This window comes from Parasteatoda tepidariorum, chromosome X2, assembly GCF_043381705.1.
Source record: "Parasteatoda tepidariorum isolate YZ-2023 chromosome X2, CAS_Ptep_4.0, whole genome shotgun sequence".
Taxonomy (NCBI): domain Eukaryota; kingdom Metazoa; phylum Arthropoda; class Arachnida; order Araneae; family Theridiidae; genus Parasteatoda; species Parasteatoda tepidariorum.
In genome coordinates, this window is record NC_092215.1 from 43,371,456 (window position 1) to 43,394,565 (window position 23,110).

At 28.7% G+C, this 23,110-nt stretch overlaps 2 protein-coding genes across 2 annotated transcripts in view; one reads left to right on the top strand and one right to left on the bottom strand.

Annotated features, from left to right (window-relative positions):
* Positions 1-1,577: 1,577 nt before the first annotated feature.
* On the bottom strand, positions 1,578-16,343 carry LOC107446031 (thyrotroph embryonic factor). The gene is made up of 3 exons (XM_016060565.3): positions 16,122-16,343; positions 10,789-11,001; positions 1,578-5,719 (listed from the first exon to the last, which is right to left on the bottom strand). Exons 1-3 carry the CDS (start codon positions 16,201-16,203, stop codon positions 5,262-5,264), a joined length of 753 nt encoding a protein of 250 aa, XP_015916051.1. The 5' UTR covers positions 16,204-16,343; the 3' UTR covers positions 1,578-5,261.
* Positions 16,344-22,399: 6,056 nt separating this feature from the next.
* The window catches only part of LOC107446023 (Sil1 nucleotide exchange factor), a 39,100-nt gene continuing 38,389 nt past the window's right edge, over positions 22,400-23,110 (top strand). The window contains exon 1 of the mRNA XM_016060556.3: positions 22,400-22,561. Within this exon, the coding sequence (XP_015916042.2) occupies positions 22,415-22,561 (147 nt within the window). The 5' untranslated portion in view covers positions 22,400-22,414. The remainder of the gene's footprint in view (positions 22,562-23,110) is intronic.

Sequence of the window (23,110 nt, forward strand, 5' to 3'; positions counted from 1 at the left end):
AGCATTTTAATTTTCACTGTTTTATTGTTAGCAATAGTAAGCAAAAAGCTATTATGCTAGTTTCCATTCCATAACATGACTAACTCCAAAATGTTGGTTCTAGTGCCTAAAAATTTTGAGACACCTGGGTATTCAATTTATGTCAATTTTTTTTTTACTATTTCCAAATAATTAAAATTTTTAGTGTTTTATCATTACTTTTTTTTTACCCTAGATAACTAGCACTTGTCTAAAAGACTATCAACCACTGGCAGTTTTGCCAATTCAAGGCATTCCTGTTATGCTCACACTACCTCATCCACAGTACCTTCATAATTAGAAAAATGAGTTATTCAAAGGTAATATGCATGGCTGTACACTTATTACTTTTTCAAGATTTGCTGTAATCATCGTTAACAGTCGACGTTTAGTTCAATCAAAATTAACATTGATAATATTTTGAATATTGAAAAGCTCATAAGAGACAAAACTAAAAGTACTTTCTGTCCATTGAAGAAACACAGAATGCAAAATATGTATAGCAACTACTGCAACAAGGACCATAATTTTACCAAATTACTATTTTTTAATTGAAACAGTATAATACTTTTATTTAAGTTACATTAATTTGTTTGAAATATATAAGAAAATAATATAATAGACATGTTTTATATCTATAGTCTATTAGTTACAAATTAACACTTATTTTAGTTATTTAGGGTTTATTCTATGATTTGCTTTGAATTTATGACAGAGAGACTTTACGACTTAATCAATTCCTCTTTAGAAGTAGATCAACCAAATTTATAGTCATGCTTAAATTGTTCTCCACTATTTTTCTTTCCCTTCTGTTAACTTAATACAGAGGGCTAGTTTATTTTAAACTTCAGCACAGTTAAAAGCAATGGTTTTTCAAAAAATTTTCATTTGTGAATTACTATAGGGATTATATAGAGTTAGCCAAAACATTTTGAATAAAATTTCTATACAACTCAATATCCATCTGGTACATTAAAATATTAAAAAATTACCATGTAAATTTTTCAAAAATAACAATATGCTTCCTCTGGAGTTGATAAATACTTGTTAGATTTTAGGGGTAACTTATTTTATATCAAACTAATTTCACCTAATCTATTCACTCTAGTTCAAACTAATTAATATTAATACAAGCTTTAAAATGTCATTCCAGCTACTCTGATTAAACTTTATATAATATTTTTTTAGATAAATATCTAAGTTTCAATATTTGATCATAATAAACAATACATAGATTTGTTATATGAGGGTTTCTTTAATCAATACTTAAAAAATAAAAACTGATTTTTGGAACTCTTTAATTAAAAAGGCACCAGCTGCTTCTTGTGAGAATATATTTTACTTGTTTATACTGAGCAAATCAAAATAATCTCTGAGAGTGACAAGAACTTCAAATCTAAATTGTATAAAAATTCCAAAGAAATAATGAAAACTCCTAAAGATTTTCTAGGTTTAATACGAACTTTAAATCTAAAAACCTGTATAGTGATGTAATTCCCAAGAACATGACTTATGTAATACAAAATTTAGAAAAACTATATTTAAACAAGACATCATCCTAAACTTTTAAAATTTTAATTGCATAGTAGAAAACAGATGTTTTGTACTCTTTAACACATCACAAAATTTATGAAATTTACCACAATTAACACGTTTGATAATAGGTGACAAACATTTCATCCAAATATCAAAATCAACATTAAAATTTAGAGTACACAACAAATAGTACAACAGAGACAACAGTTTAAAGTACAACACCTTTAAAATACTTTTCAATATAGTTAAAACTCTAACTTGTATCATACAAAATATTTATAAGGAGACTTAGATGATTTTAAAGCTTAAAATCTGCTTTTAAAATATATTTAGTCAGTAAAACAAATGCTATAATTAAGCAAAGTTTATACAATTAAAATCTAGGTTTTAAAAACTAGCATGCAATTCTAACATTTGAAAACATTATGCACTACAAAAATTCTATTGTCAAACTAAAATATGAAAATCAACATACCATAACAGTAGTTTAAAAAAAAAAAGGTAACCCTAAGAAACATTGAAACTTTTCGAATATACTAACATGAACATGTAATAAACTTATTTAGAGTAATAACAAAAAAGATTTATCATCTACATGTTCGATAATAGGTGACTAACATTTCATCTAAATATCAAAATCGACATTAAAATTTAAAGTACACAACAAATAGTACAACAGATTAGAGTACAACACCTTTAAAATACTTTTCAACATAGTTAAAACTCTAACTTGTTTCATACAAAATATTTATAAGGAGAATTAGATGATTTTAAAGATTAAAATCTGCTTTTAAAATATTTAGTCAGTAAAACAAATGCTATAATTAAGCAAAGTTAATACAATTAAACTCTAGGTTTTAAAACCTAGCACGCAATTCTAACATTTGAAAACATAATGCACTAAAAAAATTCTTTTGTCAAACTAAAATAAGAAAATCAACATACCATAACAGTAATCAAAAAAAAAAAAAANAAAAAGCTAACCCTAAGAAACAATGAAACTTTTCGAATATACTAACACGAACTTCCAATAAACAAACTTATTTATTTAGAATAGTAACAAAAAAGATTTATCATCTTAAATATCAAAAAGCAGACAACTGCTATACTTTCTTAACAGATCATTGAGACCAATATGCCCAAGTAAAAAGCCTTCAAATGTAACACTAGCAATTTTAAGTAAAACTGTCAACATGTTAAAACAAAAATTACTATGCATGCATTCCTTTTTAGGTTAATTTTGAACTTAAAAATATTTCATCTTTAATCTTTTTTTAAAATAAAAAATAACTCTAATAAAAAATATAAATTTTGAGTAATAAATCAATAACATATTTAAAAAATTTCATAACTTTAAATTTATCTTTACCTCAAATCATGAAAAAACATGCAATTGAAATAAATCTTATTAATTTGAATTTAAACACATTGATTGTATATGTTAAGCTTATTTACAACAAAAAACCAAATAAAATATTCACAGATTTAAGAGCACTATCAAATTCAGGTTTAAAACTTAATAAAATATTATAAAATTAACGCTGGCTAAAAATTTTCAAGGTATAAAATTTAAACTTAACCAACCTCATTACTTAACAGAACACGCATATTGCCTCCAGAAAATTTTTTCACTTTTCACTTACTATGTTTAAGATGAAAGTAACAGAAAATCAAAAGCCTCTTCATTACTTCAGTCCACATATATGGACTTTCACTTCTTAGCTTCTAAAAACATGGCAAAAGAAAAATTTATTGGTTTACTCTCACTTAAAACATTTTTGGACATTTAGCGTTCAAGGGTTTCTAATAGATGCAGAACATACAAGTCATTTAGATAGAATTTAACATAAACAGAAGTGATATTCGAAAAATGACACTTACACTAATGAGCCCAAAAACTTAATTTTAAATATTGTATAATTTAGTTATTCTAAATTTTTTTTTTTTTAACTTGGTAAATGTGTGATCAGCATGAAACTTGAAAATTTTAATTTACTTAATATTTAAAAATAATGCCGTCAAGAACATGCAGGTCCACATATGTGTATAGCGAAAATAATGACAGCATAGCAGTCAAATGAAATCTCACAGTATTATGAGTATTCAATTTTATGTCTATTTAGTAATGCTTTTATATGTATTTTAATTATTAGTTTTATATTGGAACATGCAAAAATTTCAACTTTTTTTTCTTGGCGATAAAATTTTTTTTAGGATTAGGATTATAAAATATTTATTTTATAATTAATGTTAAGATTCTTTTCAATAATTTATTTTGCATGGTTTGCATAATTAAAATAGTTTTGATACTGAGAATTAATGTAGTATTAGATAGTATTCAGATAAAACTTTGTATTTTTTAAAATGCATTTATTTTTCTAAATAATCATTAAATTTATTCCTTGTATTTAAATGAATTGTATTGTATATAACATACCATAATATAACAATATGCATGTCTGTTCCTACAATAGAGGTGCAATTTAACATTTGAAATATTTATATTCTTTTACTTAAAGTTAAAACCTGAGGTCAACGTATGTGTTACTAAAATTAGTAGCCCCTGGCAGTACAATTCATATTTTGTTTATCTTATGACAGTAAAATAAAAATTTGAAACTGTAAAATATTTGTTTACTATAATCCTCTTCCAGTAGTGAAGAGGACAATGCACCAAAGAGATAAAGAAAGGAGAAGGCAAAAGTTAACTGCATTTACTGCTATATACAAAACCTACTTTGACATATCTTCAAATATATATACAAATACATATTTCAAGTTATTGATATGTCATTGTTACTATATTCAATACAGCAATTGTTAATAAAACTCTTTAAAAAACTAAATCACATATTTTTTGTGACAAATTCAATATTTAAAATAATAGATCTCTTGTATAATGTCAGAATAATAGCACCACTGCACACTGTAAAAAGAGGATAATACATAGTAATCATAAAAAAATAAATCAATATTTAAACATAAAACTTCTAAGAAAGCTACATATTTTTCAAACTAACTCTTCTTCTCAAAAAATGGCCAAAATTTACAACAATAACAGATTTATCTTTTAGTTTATACCTGTATAAATGTTTTAAAAAATATCTCACCATAAAAGAGAAAGACAAGTTATGATATCAACTAAACTTAACTCAGTGGCACTACAGACCATAGGCCTACTGTGCCAATCATGATATCAACTACATCACTCAACTCTTCTCTTCTTATAAAAATCACACCTTGGTACTAGCTACTTCACATTAAATTGTTCAAATTGTAACATAAACTTAAACATAACATAATTCACGGTGAAAAAGATTCCAAAATAAAAATATGTAATGAGATAAAACAGTGAAATAAAATGTAAAAATATCTACATGAAACAATATTTTAAATGCTGATGTTAAACCAAAATTGCACTAATCAGCAAGCTAACAAACCAAAAAGATAACATTTACTCACTATCGAAAAATGAACAAACAAAACAATTTAATTAAACTACTTAGATGTATAACAAAATTTGACAATTAATCAATAATAAAACTATGCGTTAAAAATAACAGCTTTATCTAGCACTTTATACATTTCTAAAATAATGAAAGTAATTGAAAAGCATAAATAATATGCTTTTCAGTAAACACTTTTATAGAAACAGAATTTAAACAAAAAATGCTCTTATGTATGGCATGCAATGGTAATTGTCATCTTCATGACTGAAACTTCTTCAATTTGTTTTTTAACATATCATTTTCAGCCTTAAGACGCATAACATCTTCTTTTAATGAGGTATTTTCTTTCTCCAAATAAGAAGCCCTCAGAACAATCTGATTTTCCTTGACACGTCGTGCTTCACGTGAACGTTTTGCAGCAATATTGTTCTTATGTCTCCGAGCCCAATACTTCTCATCTTTCAAATTATCTGGAACAAAATTCTTTCGGGACTTTTTAACAATAGGCTGTGGTTTCAAATCGTCTTCAGGAAATACAGCAGAAGTTGGATCGTAGTGCTTGTGGCCAGGGGGTGTAGCTAAGGCCAAATCAGAAGGTGAAAACTTAACTTCAACAGAGCTACTAGCTTCTTCATCCGAAAAATCTTGCATGGATTGCAGGGATGAAGTTTTCATGGTTGCACTAGTAGTAGATCCTTGATGAGATGAGTCAGGAGCTGAAGAAGAAATAAAAATTTAAGTTTAGAAAAACTTAAGAGAAATTTATCATCCTACATCATACATTATCTAAAATGAGTTTTAAAATAGTAACAGTGTCATGATGTTAATCAGCATGAATTGTTTCAATTATATTTCATAAAGTAGGATCGTTAATCAAAAAAGATATATCATAAAATGGGGTAACTATATAGATTTACAAAAATTGTCATTTGGTTGTGTTCCTTTTGCTGCCTGTGATAAACAGGAATGCACGAGCTATGGCCTGCCTGCAGGCTAAAAGTAACTCCTGTACTCTCTAAAATATTAATAAAAATACCGAAAGAAACTGTAAAAAATATGAAAAAAAGTAAAAGAAAAATCTTTTGCCAGTTATTGGGCCTTGTTCAGTAAGTTACTGACTTATTTTTGTCCTTCTCAGAGTACCAGATAGTAACCTTAATTTAGCAAGTTCTGTTTATGGCAATGGCTCATTGTCATCAGCAATTTCTTAAGAATTTTTACAAGAGTTATTCGAAAAGTAAATATTAAAGCATAAAATTTTAATTCTGTTAATCTGATAACTCATCAGAAACAGTAAAAAAATTTTGTTTTCTAATTAAATAATAGTAAAAGTTAACTATGAAATAAGTATTTCAGACTAAATATATTTATTTAATTTATATTATCTTTACTATGAGGAAAATTTAGTTATGAATATGTAATTTATATTAGCAATTTAACTAGAATATAAATACATCCTGAACTTTTAAGATGTTATTGCTAGATCTCAACATAAAACTTCCTAATTTCTGTGGCCTGCTAACAAAATATGGTTGCACATTTCTGATTTACAGTAATATTAATACGCTGAGTCAATATTATAAGGAATATAATTTATTTACAATTCAAAATATCTATTAGGTTGTTCCAAAAGTATTTTATTTTATTTATTTATTATTATTCTTTTTTCGTTAATAAAAATGAAGGATTTTCCTATAAGCAATAATTATTATTGAATCATATATTGTCTATTTAGGACCAATATTTTTTGCCACCTTCCTAGCAGTAGCATGATAACATACACATAAATCTTTTGTTCCTTGTTGAAGTGGGTGGCCACTCAAATCAGGTTTCAAATTTCTCTGATTTTTCCAGGAAAAAATCCTAAAATTTCCAGGTCAATATGCTTTTTTCTCCCCTCATGAAGTGTAGGATGGGTACAAGAAAAGTATCAATATTATATAATATTTTATTTAAAATATTTCATTAATGTTATCTTATCATCTCTGACTCAGGGGACAGAATGCTAGCCAGGTCACTTCATTCCCATGAGGTCACCTGGAAAGGTTTTCTATTCTTTAAGAAACCATTGGAGTTTCATGAGGCATTTTAGTTTAACAGGGTTATAATAGACCAAATTTTGATGCAAGCAAAGTATTGCTAAATTGATGGTATTTCAACTGTTTGGCAATAAATTTTTGTCTAAAAGTGGGTATAACAGAAGGTAAAATAATTTTAATTAAGAAAATTAGCAGGGGTGAAAGTTTAAAAAATTGTCAAGACTGAAAATTTCAAAATTAAAAGTGGGCGTGTCCTGTCCAATAATTTTAAGTGAATAAAAAATTATATATGAATTCTTTTCATAAAAATTGTGAACAAACTTTTCAATAAAAATTGAAATACACAAAATGGAAACAAGGCTTATAAAAATTCCACATTTATTTTAGCAAACCTACTATTGTTCAGGAGTATAAACAAAAAATGCAAAGTAATTAGTTATTTTAAGCAAAAATAGACCTTAAACAGGAAGGTGAAGTCACATGTTGCAGTGCCGTTTTCCCCTACACATGCATTAGAGAAAACCGGTTCTCTTCTCTGACGTTAACCTACATATGGAACCGGGGAAAAGAAAGAAAGAATGAATCGGTCGTTTGGGACTTTTCCCACTGAATCCGTCTACCGCATAAAAAAAAAAACGAACTTAGAATTTACTTATAGTAATATTCCGTTTCGCTCCGTCTTGTGATATTTTTTTATAAAAAGACGGAAATCCGTCAAAATACGGAAAACTTTCATCCCTGAAAATTAGTAAATAATTCAAATTAGTAAAATTAAGAAAAATAAAATAAAAAAGTCCAGCTTTTCTTACCTCGAAAAAAAAGAAGACTTTCTTACCAGCTTTGCTAACCCAGAGAAAAAATTCCTTGATAATTTCAGGTTTTCCAGGTGGGTGGCCACCCTGCAAGTTTTATAGTCTAAAAATTTCTATAGAGACTGAAGCCTTGTTGCAGACAATTCATTTTCTGTTCCCAGTGATGATGTGCTTCAAAAATGGATAATTTTAGAAACACATGTTTCAACCTTTGAGATTATCCCTTAGGCTTTTCAAATTGTCATGAACCGTAAAATTTAATAAATTTATTCTCAACTATCTCATGAGTTGTTATTTGTTAGTTTTCATTAATTAATGCCTTTATTGTATCTATAGCAGCTTAAATTGGTATGGGGCATCTTTGTGCATCTTAATCGAAATTTTGCAAACCAGTTTTCTCACTGGCGTACTGCCAATTGGGGACGTAACGAGTGTTCAGCTACTATTCGGCCATTTTGCTGAATATTTGGTTCGCCAAATGTTCGATCAAATATTTGGCAAAGTATTTTCTTAGAAAACCATTTTTCAACAAAGTATTTTTTTTTAAATTTGAACAGACTTAATGAAGAATAATCAAAAATCATATTTAATTTTCTACTATACATTACATAATTAGAAATAGTTTTTACACATACTTGCTAAGTTTAAAAATTTGTACACAGCTTACAAATTTATGTTCCGGATAACAAATGGTAAGACAGATAACCGGTAATATAGAAAACTGTGATTTTCAACATTAAAGTTACACTTAAAGAACTGAGAATTATTATTATTATTATTTTTTTACCTTTTCTTTTTTAACTTTTGCTTTTATCCATGATTTTATAATGACAGGCAATTAAAATGGTTCAGTTCCTAGTAAACATTATTATTTTTTCTTCACATTTTCAGGAAAATACAGTAATTGGAAAACTGAGATGTTCAGCTTTAAAATTTTCTTCTGAGAATAAAGATTTTCTTAAATTTTTTCTTTTTCACTTTAGCATATATTTTGTTTTTATAGGCGTTTTTACATTAGTGCTGCATTTTTAAAAGCATTTAAATAGACTGCAATTATTATTATTTTTATGGATACTTTTTCTGGAAAACATTTTTAGCATTAAAGTGTTGTTTCAAGAATATTAAAAGGATTTATTTCTCTTTCTCTTTTTCAACTTTAGTTTTTCTGCTTTTTTTATACAGCTGTTTGTCAGATTTTTATTTATCTTAAATGTTTTGAATGGATAACTATTATGATTTTTTCATCCTTTACTGATATGTACTTCAATGTAACCAAACTTTGATTGATTTTCAGTAATGACTATAATCATTTATTCATAAAAAATATTTATTAATGATTTTAAATAGACTGCAATTATTATTATTTTTATGGATACTTTTTCTGGAAAACATTTTTAGCATTAAAGTGTTGTTTCAAGAATATTAAAAGGATTTATTTATCTCTTTCTCTTTTTCAACTTTAGTTTTTCTTCTTTTTTTATACAGCTGTTTGTCAGATTTTTATTTATCTTAAATGTTTCGAATGGATAACTATTATGTTTTTTTCATCCTTTACTGATACCAACAATGTAACCAAACTTTGATTGATTTTCAGTAATGACTATAATCATTTATTCATAAAAAATATTTATTAATGATTTTTTTTAAAAATGTTGCTACATAACAGATTTTTTTCAGCCATTTTTACCTTTCTGATGATGAAAAAGTAAAATATGCTGAAATTCCTACTTTTAACTTTCCATTTTTGAAAAAGTATCAACAAAATACTACTGCATAGAATTTATAGAATTTTTCACAAGTAAGCCTTGCTTTATCAGCTGTCAAAATATATAATGATTATGTGGCTTAAGTGTAAAGTTGGCTGTGAAAAAATATACCTTAAGTTCTCTGTTGGGAAAAAACCAAATTACTTTCTGAACAATCCAATACGTCTTAGAGTTTAAAATAAATAAAATAGATTGAGCTTATGATGAAAAATCAAGAGCTAATAATGTTGTACAATAGTGCTGTTCAGTATTTCAACGAACTGTGCTGTACGAGGATCCTCACACCAGTTTTTGTTTTTTAAAAAAAAGCATGATATGAGCATTGTTGAATCATCTGATTTTGATTAGTACAAGAAAAATCAAGTAAAAAGAAACGATCTCATTTCTTAAAAACATTAGATTTATAATAATTTGTTCAATGCTGGTTTTTAGGTTTAATTATAAATAATAGCAATATAATTAATAATAAAAGAATTAATAACTCTCTTAAAATTAATAATAATTGATACAGTTACATTTATTATCCATTCCTCTTTATGAGTAAACTCCACAAAAAATGCCCACTTGCAATATTTTGACACTACTACCCAAATATGAAAATTACAAAACATAGGAAAAAATGCAGAATTAATAATAAATGTAGCTTGAATCCTAATTAATAAATAATAGATAAACAAATAACATATTTTTCATGTATAACATGAAACATGTCTACTTCAATAGCACCAAAGCATTACAAAACATATGAATTGGAGATGAGTGAGTACCACTTTTTTTTAATACCTACAATTAAATTATCAGGTACATATTAATCTTTATTTAAATTTAATATAAATGTAAGAGTGAAGAAGTATTAAGTAAAATTTCTATTGCTTCTTTTAAGGCTTTACGCCTATATTGAGGTTTTAAGCATACTTAAGCATCACACGCTTAGTACAAAACATCAGATCCCATCTCTAATGTGCATGCATAGTCAGTGAGTATTTCTAATTGTCTAATTTGAAACTTCAATTTTTGGAGAATTTCATAAACTTATAGTATGAAGTTTTACAAATAGTAGCTAGTTAAATTGCTATGTCTTGTTCTAAAATTAGATCTTAATAAGCAACATCAATCTACACACACATTTCTTAAATAAACATTTAAATAGAATAAATACCAAACTTACTAGGCAAGGTCATGTTTGGTGTCATGTGATCTTTCAAATTTTGTTGCAAGTTGTTCTGATATATTGGTCTATCATCTGAACATGGCTCTAAAAATGAATCAAGATCAATGTAATCTACCTTAGATTCATCCCATAAGTTAGGACCAAGAAAAGCAGCAGATGCATCAGGTATAATATCCAAGCAATCTTTATCATCTTTTCCAAGCTGAACCACTAAAATAAATATAAAACTTACAATATTAGAAAAAATTCATGACTTGAGATATAAAAAAATTTATCAGTATACAAACCATATAAATAAATATTCATCACTTAAAAATAATTAGCTTTTTCCTGAGAAAAAGTTACGGAGCAAACAAATACAAATAGCTTGAAACAAAAAGGTGCACAATGTAAATATCAACTAACAATTAGTTTTGTGAAATAGAAAATTAACCAGGAAAGAGAAAAAATGTATAATAGATATTTTTCCTGAACATTAACTGCTATGTTTTCGAATGTGAATAACAATTGGTGGTTTAAGAACTTTAAAAGTCTGAATGAGACTACTATGAAATAATAACCAATGGTAAATGGATGTGTCCAGCAACATGCATATTTTCATTACAGACATTGGAATTGGGACCATTTACTAATTGATAATTTCAGTTTCTAATAGCAATCCAAAAGCATATGCAGAACAGGGGTGCAGAATGCGCATGATGGGTCGAAGGAGGTTCAGAGAAAATCAAGACAATCTTGAAAAAAATTTCTGTTCTAATTAAATAAAATTGGTAAAAAAATTTTAATTCCTTAACTGACTATCTAAAAAAGGTAATATTTTTCGGTATATTTTTCGCAGAATCTTATGATCTAAAATGTTACTTTTGTGCGATTTTTGGATTCAACGAAATCTTGTATTATGCTGTCGAATTCCAAACTATGCAAAATGTCGTATTCAATAGATATAAGTGCGAGCAATGCCAAACGATCTTGATTCATTGTTGAAGGCAAATAATTTTTTATCAATTTTAATCTGGAGAAAGATCTTTCTCCTTCTGCATTTGAACCAAGAATCGACAAATATATTCTTAATGCAATGTGAAGGTTAGGAAAAGATTAGTTATCATAGTAGTATCCTGAAAACTATGAAGCTATTTGTAGTATAAATATTTCTTGTAAGTAATGTCACTATCAATTTCACTGTTTTCTTTGCTGGTTTGTTGTTGTATTGTTGATCTGAAGTGTTTACATAGTTATCGATCGAACTAATCATAATGGTATTATCGATATCAACTGCAATATCGGCAGTATGTCGGTATTGCAGAAAGTTCAATAAACAAATTTGTAAATTAAAATCCATATTAATAAAAATGCAAAAAAAATATGTAAGAAAATTTTAGCATATATTTTGAAAAGAGGGGAGGAGTGGGAGAAGGAGGGGAGGGCCCAAAAACGGCTGCGCCTAGGGCCTACGAAAGGTATAATCCGGCTCTGCATTCAAGCCATTAATAGTTTTTAAGCATTTATAAAATAGTCAATCATAGATTTGACAATTTAATTGGGTATACTGCTGACATATTGCATCATTCAAGGATGGTCACCAAGAATCACAGGAATCTTGTTCAAACACACACGAGTGGTAATTCTTGATTCGTCATCGGTCAGCTCTCAATTTATACAGTTCATAGAAATTTCCAGCACATGTTGAGTAATATTGTTGAACAATTCCATTTTTTCTACACACTAGAAGAGTGAGAATCTGAGTAAGAACTTAAGTAAATGAATAACGGAAATACGAGGGCAAATCGCAAATCTTGGATGACACAGTCGATTATGAGAGCGGCTTTTGTAACTACGAAAATTTTAAAAAAATAATTTCTTTTTAAGAATAATGCTATCAAACAGATAAAATGTTCAGTAATGTGAAAATTGTGTTTCTGTTTCCAAACACTACAGCCTACTGTCAACCACTGAATCAGGGTATATTAGGGTCATTTTAGCAACAATATAGGAAGTCAGAATCTGCATCTGAAGTTGAATAAATTAAATCGTTCAGTGCCTTCATTACAGAAAAAAAAATGAGAGAGAATTTCTCACCCTTTCTCAAAAACAGGGTGAGATTTCAAAAAGTTGAGTGAGATTTCTAAAAATTAAAAAAACAAGAATAGACTTGGAAAAAAAATTTTCTTTAATTATAATACATTTTTAACATCTTCTAATTGAATATTTTTGCTGTATCATCATATGGAAAATGTTTTTCACTTTTTCATCCACTATTATATTTATTTGGCTGAAAAATATCCGTATTGGTTTCGTTTTGACCGTTTCTACCAACATTTGTTTCATTTGTCTTACGAAGTAGATGATGTCGCCTCAACAAGGTATTTGTCCATCTTACATTGATGCACAAAGAATATAAACGTCTTACATGAATAAACCTCACCTACTGTGAGCACATGGTTGTAGAGAAATGTGTTCTGAAAGGGGTTCCGTGGTTCTGGGGGGGGGTGTTCTGCTGTTTGCACCGGTTCTGAACAATACTGGTAAATAGGGAAACTAGATAACAAGAGCCGATGTTCAAAATAATGAAAAATCAAGGAAGAAAAGTGAAACAGAGTTTATTCAAAATGGCAAAAGACGAAATTTTTTTTCAAAATTCTCTAATTTTGAAATTGATTAATAGAGTGCACGAACTTCTCACATTAATGATTTTTTATTGCGAGAAAAGAAAAAAATATGTGAGATTCTCGCACTGTAGTGAAAACACTGTCATAAATTGTTTCTTGGATGAGGTAGTGAACTGGATTAGTATCAGTGGCATACATAAGGGTAACACAAGCAGTGTTGTAAAACATGGTTTTAAAAAAAAATCAGTCAATTACTTTCCTTTTTAGTTGTCTAGTAGTTTGTTTATATGGAAAATGAATGAAATTATGATTGTAACTTCAGGCATAGAATTCCAGCGGATATTTCGGCATTCTATCCAGTCTGAAAATTGCTGATTTACTGGTGAAAAATTATTTCTTGAGATAAATCATTTAGTGGTCAGATGAAGATTGACGCTTGTATTTAAAACAGGCACAAATTGAGATTTTAGAAATTCAGCTAATAGAAAAGTGGTTGGAATTTTGATTGATATTAATTTTCCTAAGAGGACAAATTTTTCTTGTAACCATCAGAAAACAATTGAAACATATGTCATCTAGCACAAAGCTTTTGTCAAAATTTGATTGCATCAACTAGTCTGAGAAAGGTCAAACTTAGGGGCAGTCGTCACCTCTCAAATTAAAGTGACGGAGCAGATAATGAATAATCAAGTAAAATTGGATATTTTGGAGAGAGAAAAAAAAATTTTTTTTTTCAATTTTAAAGCTTTTGTTTTTAATAGAAAACTTTGTATTCTTCTGAAATTTAAGGGTGAGGGGAATAATGTGCTTTGGCCTTTCAGATATTTATTCAGATATTATACAGCAGATTTTAAGCTTCAGACATTCCCCACGACAAAGTCAAGTAAAATTGGTAATTTTAGAGAATCTTGAATGGGCAGATAGCTTTATGATTTTAGAGAGTGAAGAGCTCTCGGAGTTTTGTCTGTTATTTTGATTGTCCATGTATCTTTGTATCTGTGTCTTCCTTATTAAATATGTTTGTGAACATTTGTTATTTGTTTTCTTTTTGTATGGACCTGCTATGTGTACATCTGGTAGATGTTAACCCATTAAGATAAATCAGGAACTGGCCGCACACAACATATTAAAAATGTAACTCACTCGATTCAGAATCTAAAATTTTCATCTCTAAAATATCTTTTAAAATACAAGAGAAAAAAAGCTGTTAAATAATTAAAATTTTAATAGTAGGAATGAAGTAACAACAAATATGTCTTTCATAATAAATTAAAAACTTATAAATAAAAATAAACAATCAGTTTAAAATTATCACTTCAGTTATACAATTAGACAATCGGAGAAATATAGGATTTCTACTTCCAAAAAGAGGTGAAAATCGACACAAGAATGTTAGAGGAAAAAATCCCATTCAGCAAGCCGAGCGATTAAAAATTAGCCACAGTTATCTGACCCTCCTTGTAAAGGATGAAAAAAGTTGTTTTCCTCCCCTACTCGAAGGTAGAAAGTTACCTTTGTTTCGAAAGTAATATTGTAAATAGTAATAATGATAAAAAGTTTTGACCAACATTTTCATAGTCTGAAAAGATTGAAAAATGAATAATATTTCCCTTTTTTTTTTTGGAATGATAGTTACGATTCTTATATTTAAAAAAACCCATTTCCTAAAATATAACAAACTAGCCATAGACATTACATGTTAAAACTGAACCCCGAATTCCCGTGGTTCAAAACTTTCATCTTAGAAATCACAACAGCAACTTTTTCTACAGGAATCTGATTGCCTCTCTAAAATATTACTACATCATAGGTATAATTCATGGGATATTTCTGTATCATGATCTGCCATTACATTCGTTATGGCATTAAATTGATTTTAAATGGAATTTTTTTTTTTTAAAAATAAACATGTCAATGTTTGCCCATGGGTGGCTACAAGGTATACCCTTTTTGAGTTAGTCCCTTTCTGCAATGTTTCTTTAGTTTCTGCACTGTAGCTGAATAATCGTCAAGTCTTGGCAACTTCCAGGCAGCAGCCCATGAGAAACTTTAAAAAATACATAAAGGGACTAACTCGAAAAGTATAACTGACAGCGGGGATATTTTTGGATCGTACTCTGTCGCACAAACTACAATCACCAAGGTGCCAAATAGATTTTAAACTTGCGAATTTTATTTTTTTAAAAAAACATGTAGATGTTTACCCGGGGGTGGCTATGAGTTATACCTTTCGAGTTGGTCCCTTTCTACGATGTTTTTTTAAGTTTCTCGCGGGCCGGCCCGGAAGTTTCCAAGACTTGGCGATTATTCTGCTACAGATCACGATACGGATATCTCCTCCTAATAGCCACCCCCGGGCAAACCTCTACATGTTTCTTTTTTTAAAAATTTCAAGTTTAAATTATATTTGTCACCTCGGCGATTGTAGTTGGAGCAACAGATCACGATACGGAAATATCAAACTAAGCATATTAGATTCTGTAGATTAACATTAGGTATCTTTATTGGAGTTCGATATCAACAAACAAACAACGATAGCTATAAATTCAAACATGAACTATAATGTCATGACAAGCATGAAATCATTGTCATACATGAAATAAAAACTTCGCGGATAACTGATGGATTTTTGTTTAAAATGATATTTTATCTCGTAAGATTTTACTTCGATCACTACATCAAATACATGCTCGTATTTAAATGCTAAGTAAATAAGTATCGTACCTTGCAGTGGGTTTGATATGTCTCTGCATTCTTGCAAATAATTCTGCAGAGTCATTCGACTGACATTCATATCATACTCCATTTTGACAATATTTAACTAAAGAATAACTTTGTTTTTAGAAATCTAGCAAAACAGAGATATACGCAGTTGTCACCGCTGGATAGGTCATAAACAATATTTTTTTCTTTTAAATATCAATACGAATGAAATCACGAGTTTCCTGGATATAAGGAACCCATAAGAGGAAGTGAAGATTCTATTTTTCCGGTGGCAACGAAAACTGGGTTACTTTTTTCAATCATCGTGGCGACTTTTCCTATCTGTTAAATCGCCACATCGCCAGTGTTCGTGTGCATATTTGTTGTGATGGCTTGTTAATTTCATGTGTTGAAATTTTACTGCATGGGATAGATATCTAATCTGTTGTGGTTAGTAAAAATGATTAATATATTAATTTTCTGTATTCATTTTATTTATTTTTAACTAATTTAATGTGAAAACATTGCATAAATGTTTATATATTACTTTCTATAAAGAGTAAACATCATTCTCGTGTTATTTTCCACTGAGAATGAATTTTATAATGCATTTATAACTCCACTCTACTAGAAAATTATTTTTACATGCTTAGCATTAATTGATTGAGTGGTTATTGTTTAAAAAATTTGTTAAATAATTTTTGCAGAGGAAAATTTCTGATAACCTAAAAATGTTTTCATATTGGAATATTTATTCTAACGAATGTTTTGATAATTAAAAATGTTTTAGTGGAATCAGAGTTAATATATCAAAAATGAGCTTGCATAAATTTTAGGAAATTATATAGTCTGTTATTTATGTATAATAATAAATGAACTTACGTGGAGATAAATGCTTGTGTTTTGTGCTGTTTGTCATTAGAATTTAGCAATTTTCACAAACATGAGTTTAAATACAGCTGATTTTTATAACCATTTGAGTGTAAAAGGGGTTCTTCAAATCTTGTTTTTAATTTATAATTTTAGAATTATTTTCAAAAATAAAGACAGAATTCGCGATCGCAACACTCGAATACGCCATCTGGGGAGAGACCGGTTTCATGCCTTTAGCCCTTCTCCCTTCCCTGTCCTGCTCTTTTCAGTTGTATAGGAATGTACTACGATATTTTCCCTTTTCTTAATATTTTTCCTTTTTATTCAATAAAAATATTTTTTTAAATTTCCGTGATACTTTTCTTCAGAACTATGTTTAATGCAGTTTTCAGCTCCATATAGTTTTCCAACTTAAAAGATTTTAATCTATATGAAAATCAAGAGAGAAACTAACGGACTTCCTTCCTCTATGACTTTCCACACGCTAATGGGGAAAGCATGTGAAGTGTTGTCATAGGTAGAGCGTTCTGCTCGACGCCACCTGCAGCCCATTTCGATCGCCAATTAACATTAGCGGTCACAGATTAATTTTCAAACAAGGAAGAAAATAAGCTTTTTGAAATCTGATGAATCATCATTGAGGAAAGCAGGATTAAATTTAAACCTGATATGTTTCAAACATTTGCATTTCACATCCTCCTGGTTTTCTTTAGCAATCTACCAAGTTTTATTGTTTTAGAATTTCGTAGGAATGATTTTTCAGATTTTCTTAACGTTCCTGCGTTAATTTCGTTGAACTTTACTTAGCAACACATGTATGTGTTTTCATTTAATTTTGCGCATCCTAAAAAAGCATATTAAAAACTGTGGTAACGGAGCTTCTTATATAATGAGCTTATCAAAATATATGATAGCATATATATAAAAACTTTAGTTCAAATAAATAAGTAAGATTACAAAGAGTTTGAAAATTTTGTTAAATATTCTTCCCCAAACCATTGAAACAAATGAATTTTCGAAAAATGTTATTATTCCGTTCTCATCTTTTACCTGATGCGTGTAGAAGATTCGCATCATAATGTATATTTGTAATTAATAGATTTAAGATATCAATAAAAACTAAGAAAATACTTAATTGTGGATCTCATTTTTCTATCATCCTTTGTATTTTGAAACATTTTGCAATCTGATCCTCTCTGAATCCACTGCTTTTCTAAATTATTTGACGGTCTAATAAAGTATTTTTGGAATACATTCGATGCAAATATGTCAAAAAATTTCACGCGACGTACAAAATTAACCAGTAAATAAAAAAGATATTTTGTTTCATATTAACTTTATTTCAACAATGGTTAAAAAATATAATATTAAACGCAGCGGGAACAATTTTTCAAAGAGACATTTTTTTTTCTTCAAAGAAAACTAGTTAATTTTAGATAAATAATCTCTTTGCTGGAGAACAATCAAAATGTAAAAAAGCTAAATACAGTTTTTTTTCATTCATAACTTATTTCCGAACAGTTTTGAGAAAATAAAGACCATTTCATCACATACATTTATTATTTAACCGTGTAATTATTAAATATGGAATGTCCTTAAAAGCTAAAAGAATAAAATTGCATAATCTGCCACTTAATATTGTTATGCATTTGACGCAATCCGGTCTTATAAAGTCGAAAAGAAATTTTTGAAAGTTATTTGATAATGAAATAAAATAGTTTTCAACACCAGCATTTGCTGAAATTTAAAAAAACAATCGTACGCCATATTTCACATTAATTATTAGTAAAAGAAGGATACATCGTCTGAAATGGAAATTATTGGTTAAAAATTCTAAGAACATTCATCATAGTCTCTCAAGTTTTATCACGAAATTAATCCTTGAAAAAATCAGAATATAAAATTTGAATTCGATGATGCTGTAAGTTATTTAAAATTGTAAAAAAAAACAAAATCAATATTGAACTTTTGATTTCAACAAAGGTGTCTTTAAAAATTATTTCTCTGTATTAATGGAAAATTAAGGTAATTAAAAAAAATTTATCTTTCGTAAATACCAACTAACTCCAATTATAAACTAAATAAATACTACAACAATTAACAATGATGCATAAATTTTGTAGCATTATTAAATTTAAACTTTTATTTTGCTAAATTACATATGAATTATATAAATTTTTAACTCATAAAAATATCATTTTATGGATTTAAAGAAGGAATTTTAAAAAAATCGAAAGTTTTGAAACGGCAGTTTCAAAACTTTCGAAGAATTCCAAAAGTTGTCCAGACTTTCCAAAACTTTGGAAAGTTTTGAAGTGGCACGTGCTTCCTTAGGTCCTTTCCCTAGGAAATAATGATCAAACAAACTAGAATATAAATTTCGAATTCCAAAACATCCTCGCGTGCCAAACGTCCCGCAGTGGACTGATCGTTATGACACGGTTCCCAGCAGATCACCGAAGTCAAACATCACTGGCTGCGGTCAGTGTGCGGGAGGGTGACCACTTGGATCAGTCTGCGTAGGGACCGAGGGTGTGCGGTATTGGTCCTCGTTAAACTGTGCTACCGTAAAGTGCTCGACTTCGCGCGCAGGTCGTCGGGCTACCGAAGCGGGGGTGCCATCCCCTCCGCAGAGGATCAAAATTGTGATGGCATGTCTTCGGATCATCCTCCGGGATGTTTCCCAGACCGTCGCCAATAGCCCATTGTGCAGCTCTAGTGCGACGTAAATTAACAACAACAATAACAAAAACAACCAAAACATCCTGCCAGTTTCGTAGATAATTTGAATATTATGAGACAAAATTTATTTATATTACTGTGAATGAAAGAAATTGGTGGTTGTTAACTTCCACCGGTGAATGTTGACAATAACATAATCGCTTTGGTAAATGTCCGAATTATAAACTAGCTCTAGTTAAGTCCAACTGCCCGATATACATTTGCATGGGTGTTATTACATATTAATAACATAATCGCTTTGGTATATGTCCGAATTATATACTTCCTCTAGTTAAGTGCAACTACCCGATATACATTTGCCCGGTATGCCCTATATCAATGTATTTTAAAGGTTCAGTGCCACTCCCCGGTATGTCCTACATTGATGCTTTTTTAAGGTCAAGTGCCACTGCCCAATATGCATTAAATCGGTTCTCCGAACACTGATGTTTCACCCAAGATATTAAAATAGCGAATAAATAAAATAATATCAACGAATAAAGTAATACCTAATCGGATATAACAAATATTTCGGACGTTCACCAAAGCGACTATGTGATTGTTGGCATTCACCGGTGAAAATTGACATTCTCTTGATTTCAGTCATTCACGGTAACAATTATGCTGTAAAATATTTGTCAGAAAGAAAAAGTAGTTATGAAAAGTATATATATATATATATATATATATATGTGGCCGGCCAGGTGGCCGAGTGGTTAGCGTGTCTGACTGCGAAGCCAATGGCCGCGGGTTCNTTTCCGGCATAAAAAAAAAACGTGGTTTCTTCATTTATTGAATGGGAGAATAGTGCGTAGTAGGAAGCTTTCTGTACAATTGCTTAGTTTCTATACAACAAAAGTTTTTGTACCCTTCATTTTATTCAAAAATTATTGTGGGTAATTATTTCTTTTCACGTTTCATTGTTAAATATTTGTCACCTGTCCAGGAACCTCGTGATAAGGATGTTATTGAATTTGCTTTGTTAAATTATTCACTAAAGCTGTTGTTGTTGTAAATACTGATTAAAAAGTCACTTGACGACTCTTGTTAATAATGTGTTATAAGTAAAAATCACGTACCTATAAACCCATGAGAATAGCAGTCTTGATAAAATTGGTTGATGATCAATAACGTATTCATCCTAAAAGAAATAAAAAATAAATTAACTTTCAGAATTTTTTAAAGTTATGTATTGAAATATTCTAATCAATAAAATTAAGTTATGCAATAAGCATTGGTTGATAGATTATTTAATATCTCAGTTGAATTAATTTAACTTAAATTTTTACCAAAAGTGAACTTTTTATGAATAAATCCTATTTTTAAAAAATGAAACGTTGAAAACCATATTCTTGTTGCATTAGGAGCTTTTCCGCCCTAATATTGTTTAATATCCACTATTTTAAGTTTCAATTATGTAAATTATATTAGTATATTAGTAATTAGTTTAAATTATAATTAATATATTAATATATATTATACTAATATATATATATATATAAAGTTAATATATTAAGTATTACCAATAATACTTAGATTTTGTTTTGTTTCGCCAAAAAATTGCATTTGAAGTAGTATGCATCTTTTTAAAGAAATCTTTAAATGATACTTTCATGAATTGATAACACTTACATGAATGTGATAATCGATAAATTAAAAACCATCTAAACTTTTTAAATTGTTAATAAAAAATTATTACTGGGATTACTAGATTACTTAGTTGGACTAATTGGATTATAACTATTTTTCTAATTAATTATGAATCCATTTATGCTGTGATTATCCTCAACAGTGAGTCCTAAGATCTTGATAAAATTCTGACTGAGACATTTATTTGCGACACCAAAACATGAAGTTTTTAATCAAATTGCGACTTCATGTGCCGCAAACATTTTTAAAATATATGAACAGAGTGTTCCGTTTCCTCGTTCTTAATATAAATTGTTTAAATATTTATTAAGAATTTAATCTAAATAGTGCGTAATTAATTGCGTACTATTCAGATTAAATTCTTAATAAAATAACCTATAATTATAGGTTATTTTATTAAGAATAATATAATTTAGAATAATTATAGGTTAACCTATAATTATATGCGACCGATAATCATACCAAAGAATAAAGAGGGGTTCTATAATATTCTTTGATTATAGGTCTCAGGCTAATATGCGGGGAAGCGAAGAAGTAACAAAAAGATAGTTGGAAACTATCGAGTCCCTAAGGAAGAAAGGATGAAGAAACGGCAAAACCAATTTGATTGCCTAATGATTCTTAGATATAGTTCTACCGATCTTCTTTCAATTTTTTTCTGTTTCACCTGAAAATCAAATATGTTTCGTTATTTACCCCAACTGGGATTCGCTGGTTTTCAAAGATAAAGTTTTGCTCTCGCTTAAATTTTAATATGCATGAAATTTATTTGCAGCTTCTGTCTATAGTTTCTTTTAAGTATAATTTTGACTATAATTTATTTTCCTTCTTCAGAAGAAGTTAAAAAGCTGAAGCGTCAAAACAACGAGTTTTCGAAGAATCATTCTTTTTCAGTAAAGGCTAACATTAACACACACAAAATAATTTTCAAAGCTATACATTAAGAATTAGAAAAATGTTTTCCCCTCCCCCCTTTGTTTAAATTTAAATATCTGAATCCAAAAACCAACTCATGTATATGTGACCAATATGTTTCGTTATTTTCACAGAATTGCAAATGCATGTAAATAATGCCTCTTCGAAGAAGGTCTAAAGCATTTTCAGCGTGGGAGGAAAAGAAAATCTTTGATGTCAAGCTTTGTGCTCTCAAAATAGTGTTCAAGCACAGTAAAATCAACATAAACTACAATTCAATTCGTAATCAAATACTTTTAAAGGTAAGTGTAAAGCGAAATGTCAATATAACATCAAGGAATTTTTTTTATACTAATTAAACAATTTTACAAAAATTATTTTTGTTTTAAGTTTTATGAAAGAAAGAAAAAACATTATTTCAATTGTAAAAGTTTCATTTTCTTCAATAGTCTTTTCTATTTCGGAAAGATTTGCTAGTCCGAATATATTAGCAATTGTTTCCACACTTTTTGACAATGTCAGAAAATTCTTCTTTTAAAATGTAAAAAATTTTAGAACGACTTATTTTTCAAGGAAACAAACAAACAAACTAACAAAAAATTTATCCCTCCCAAAATTAAATTTTTTTTGTATACTCCTTTCTATTTTCATTTCATTGCTATAGGGATTTACGAATTCCATCACTAGATGGCAGCTCTGCATTAAAGTACACTCTACTAAAGGCTCTGTTGGAAGTTTAGAATTGTAAAATTAAATTATCGAATTAATTACTAATAACTAATTAACTAAGTTAATACATATTTCTAAATCGAACATCCCGAAGGATGATCCGAAGACATGCCATCACAATT

Excerpts from the sequence above, each read along its gene's own strand:
- LOC107446031 (XM_016060565.3), bottom strand. The coding sequence starts at position 16,203 with ATGGAGTATGATATGAATGTCAGTCGAATGACTCTGCAGAATTATTTG. Across the intron at positions 11,002-16,121 it reads CATATCAAACCCACTGCAAG|TGGTTCAGCTTGGAAAAGAT; the intron begins GTACGATACTTA and ends TATTTATTTTAG. Across the intron at positions 5,720-10,788 it reads ACCAAACATGACCTTGCCTA|CTCCTGACTCATCTCATCAA; the intron begins GTAAGTTTGGTA and ends TTTCTTCTTCAG.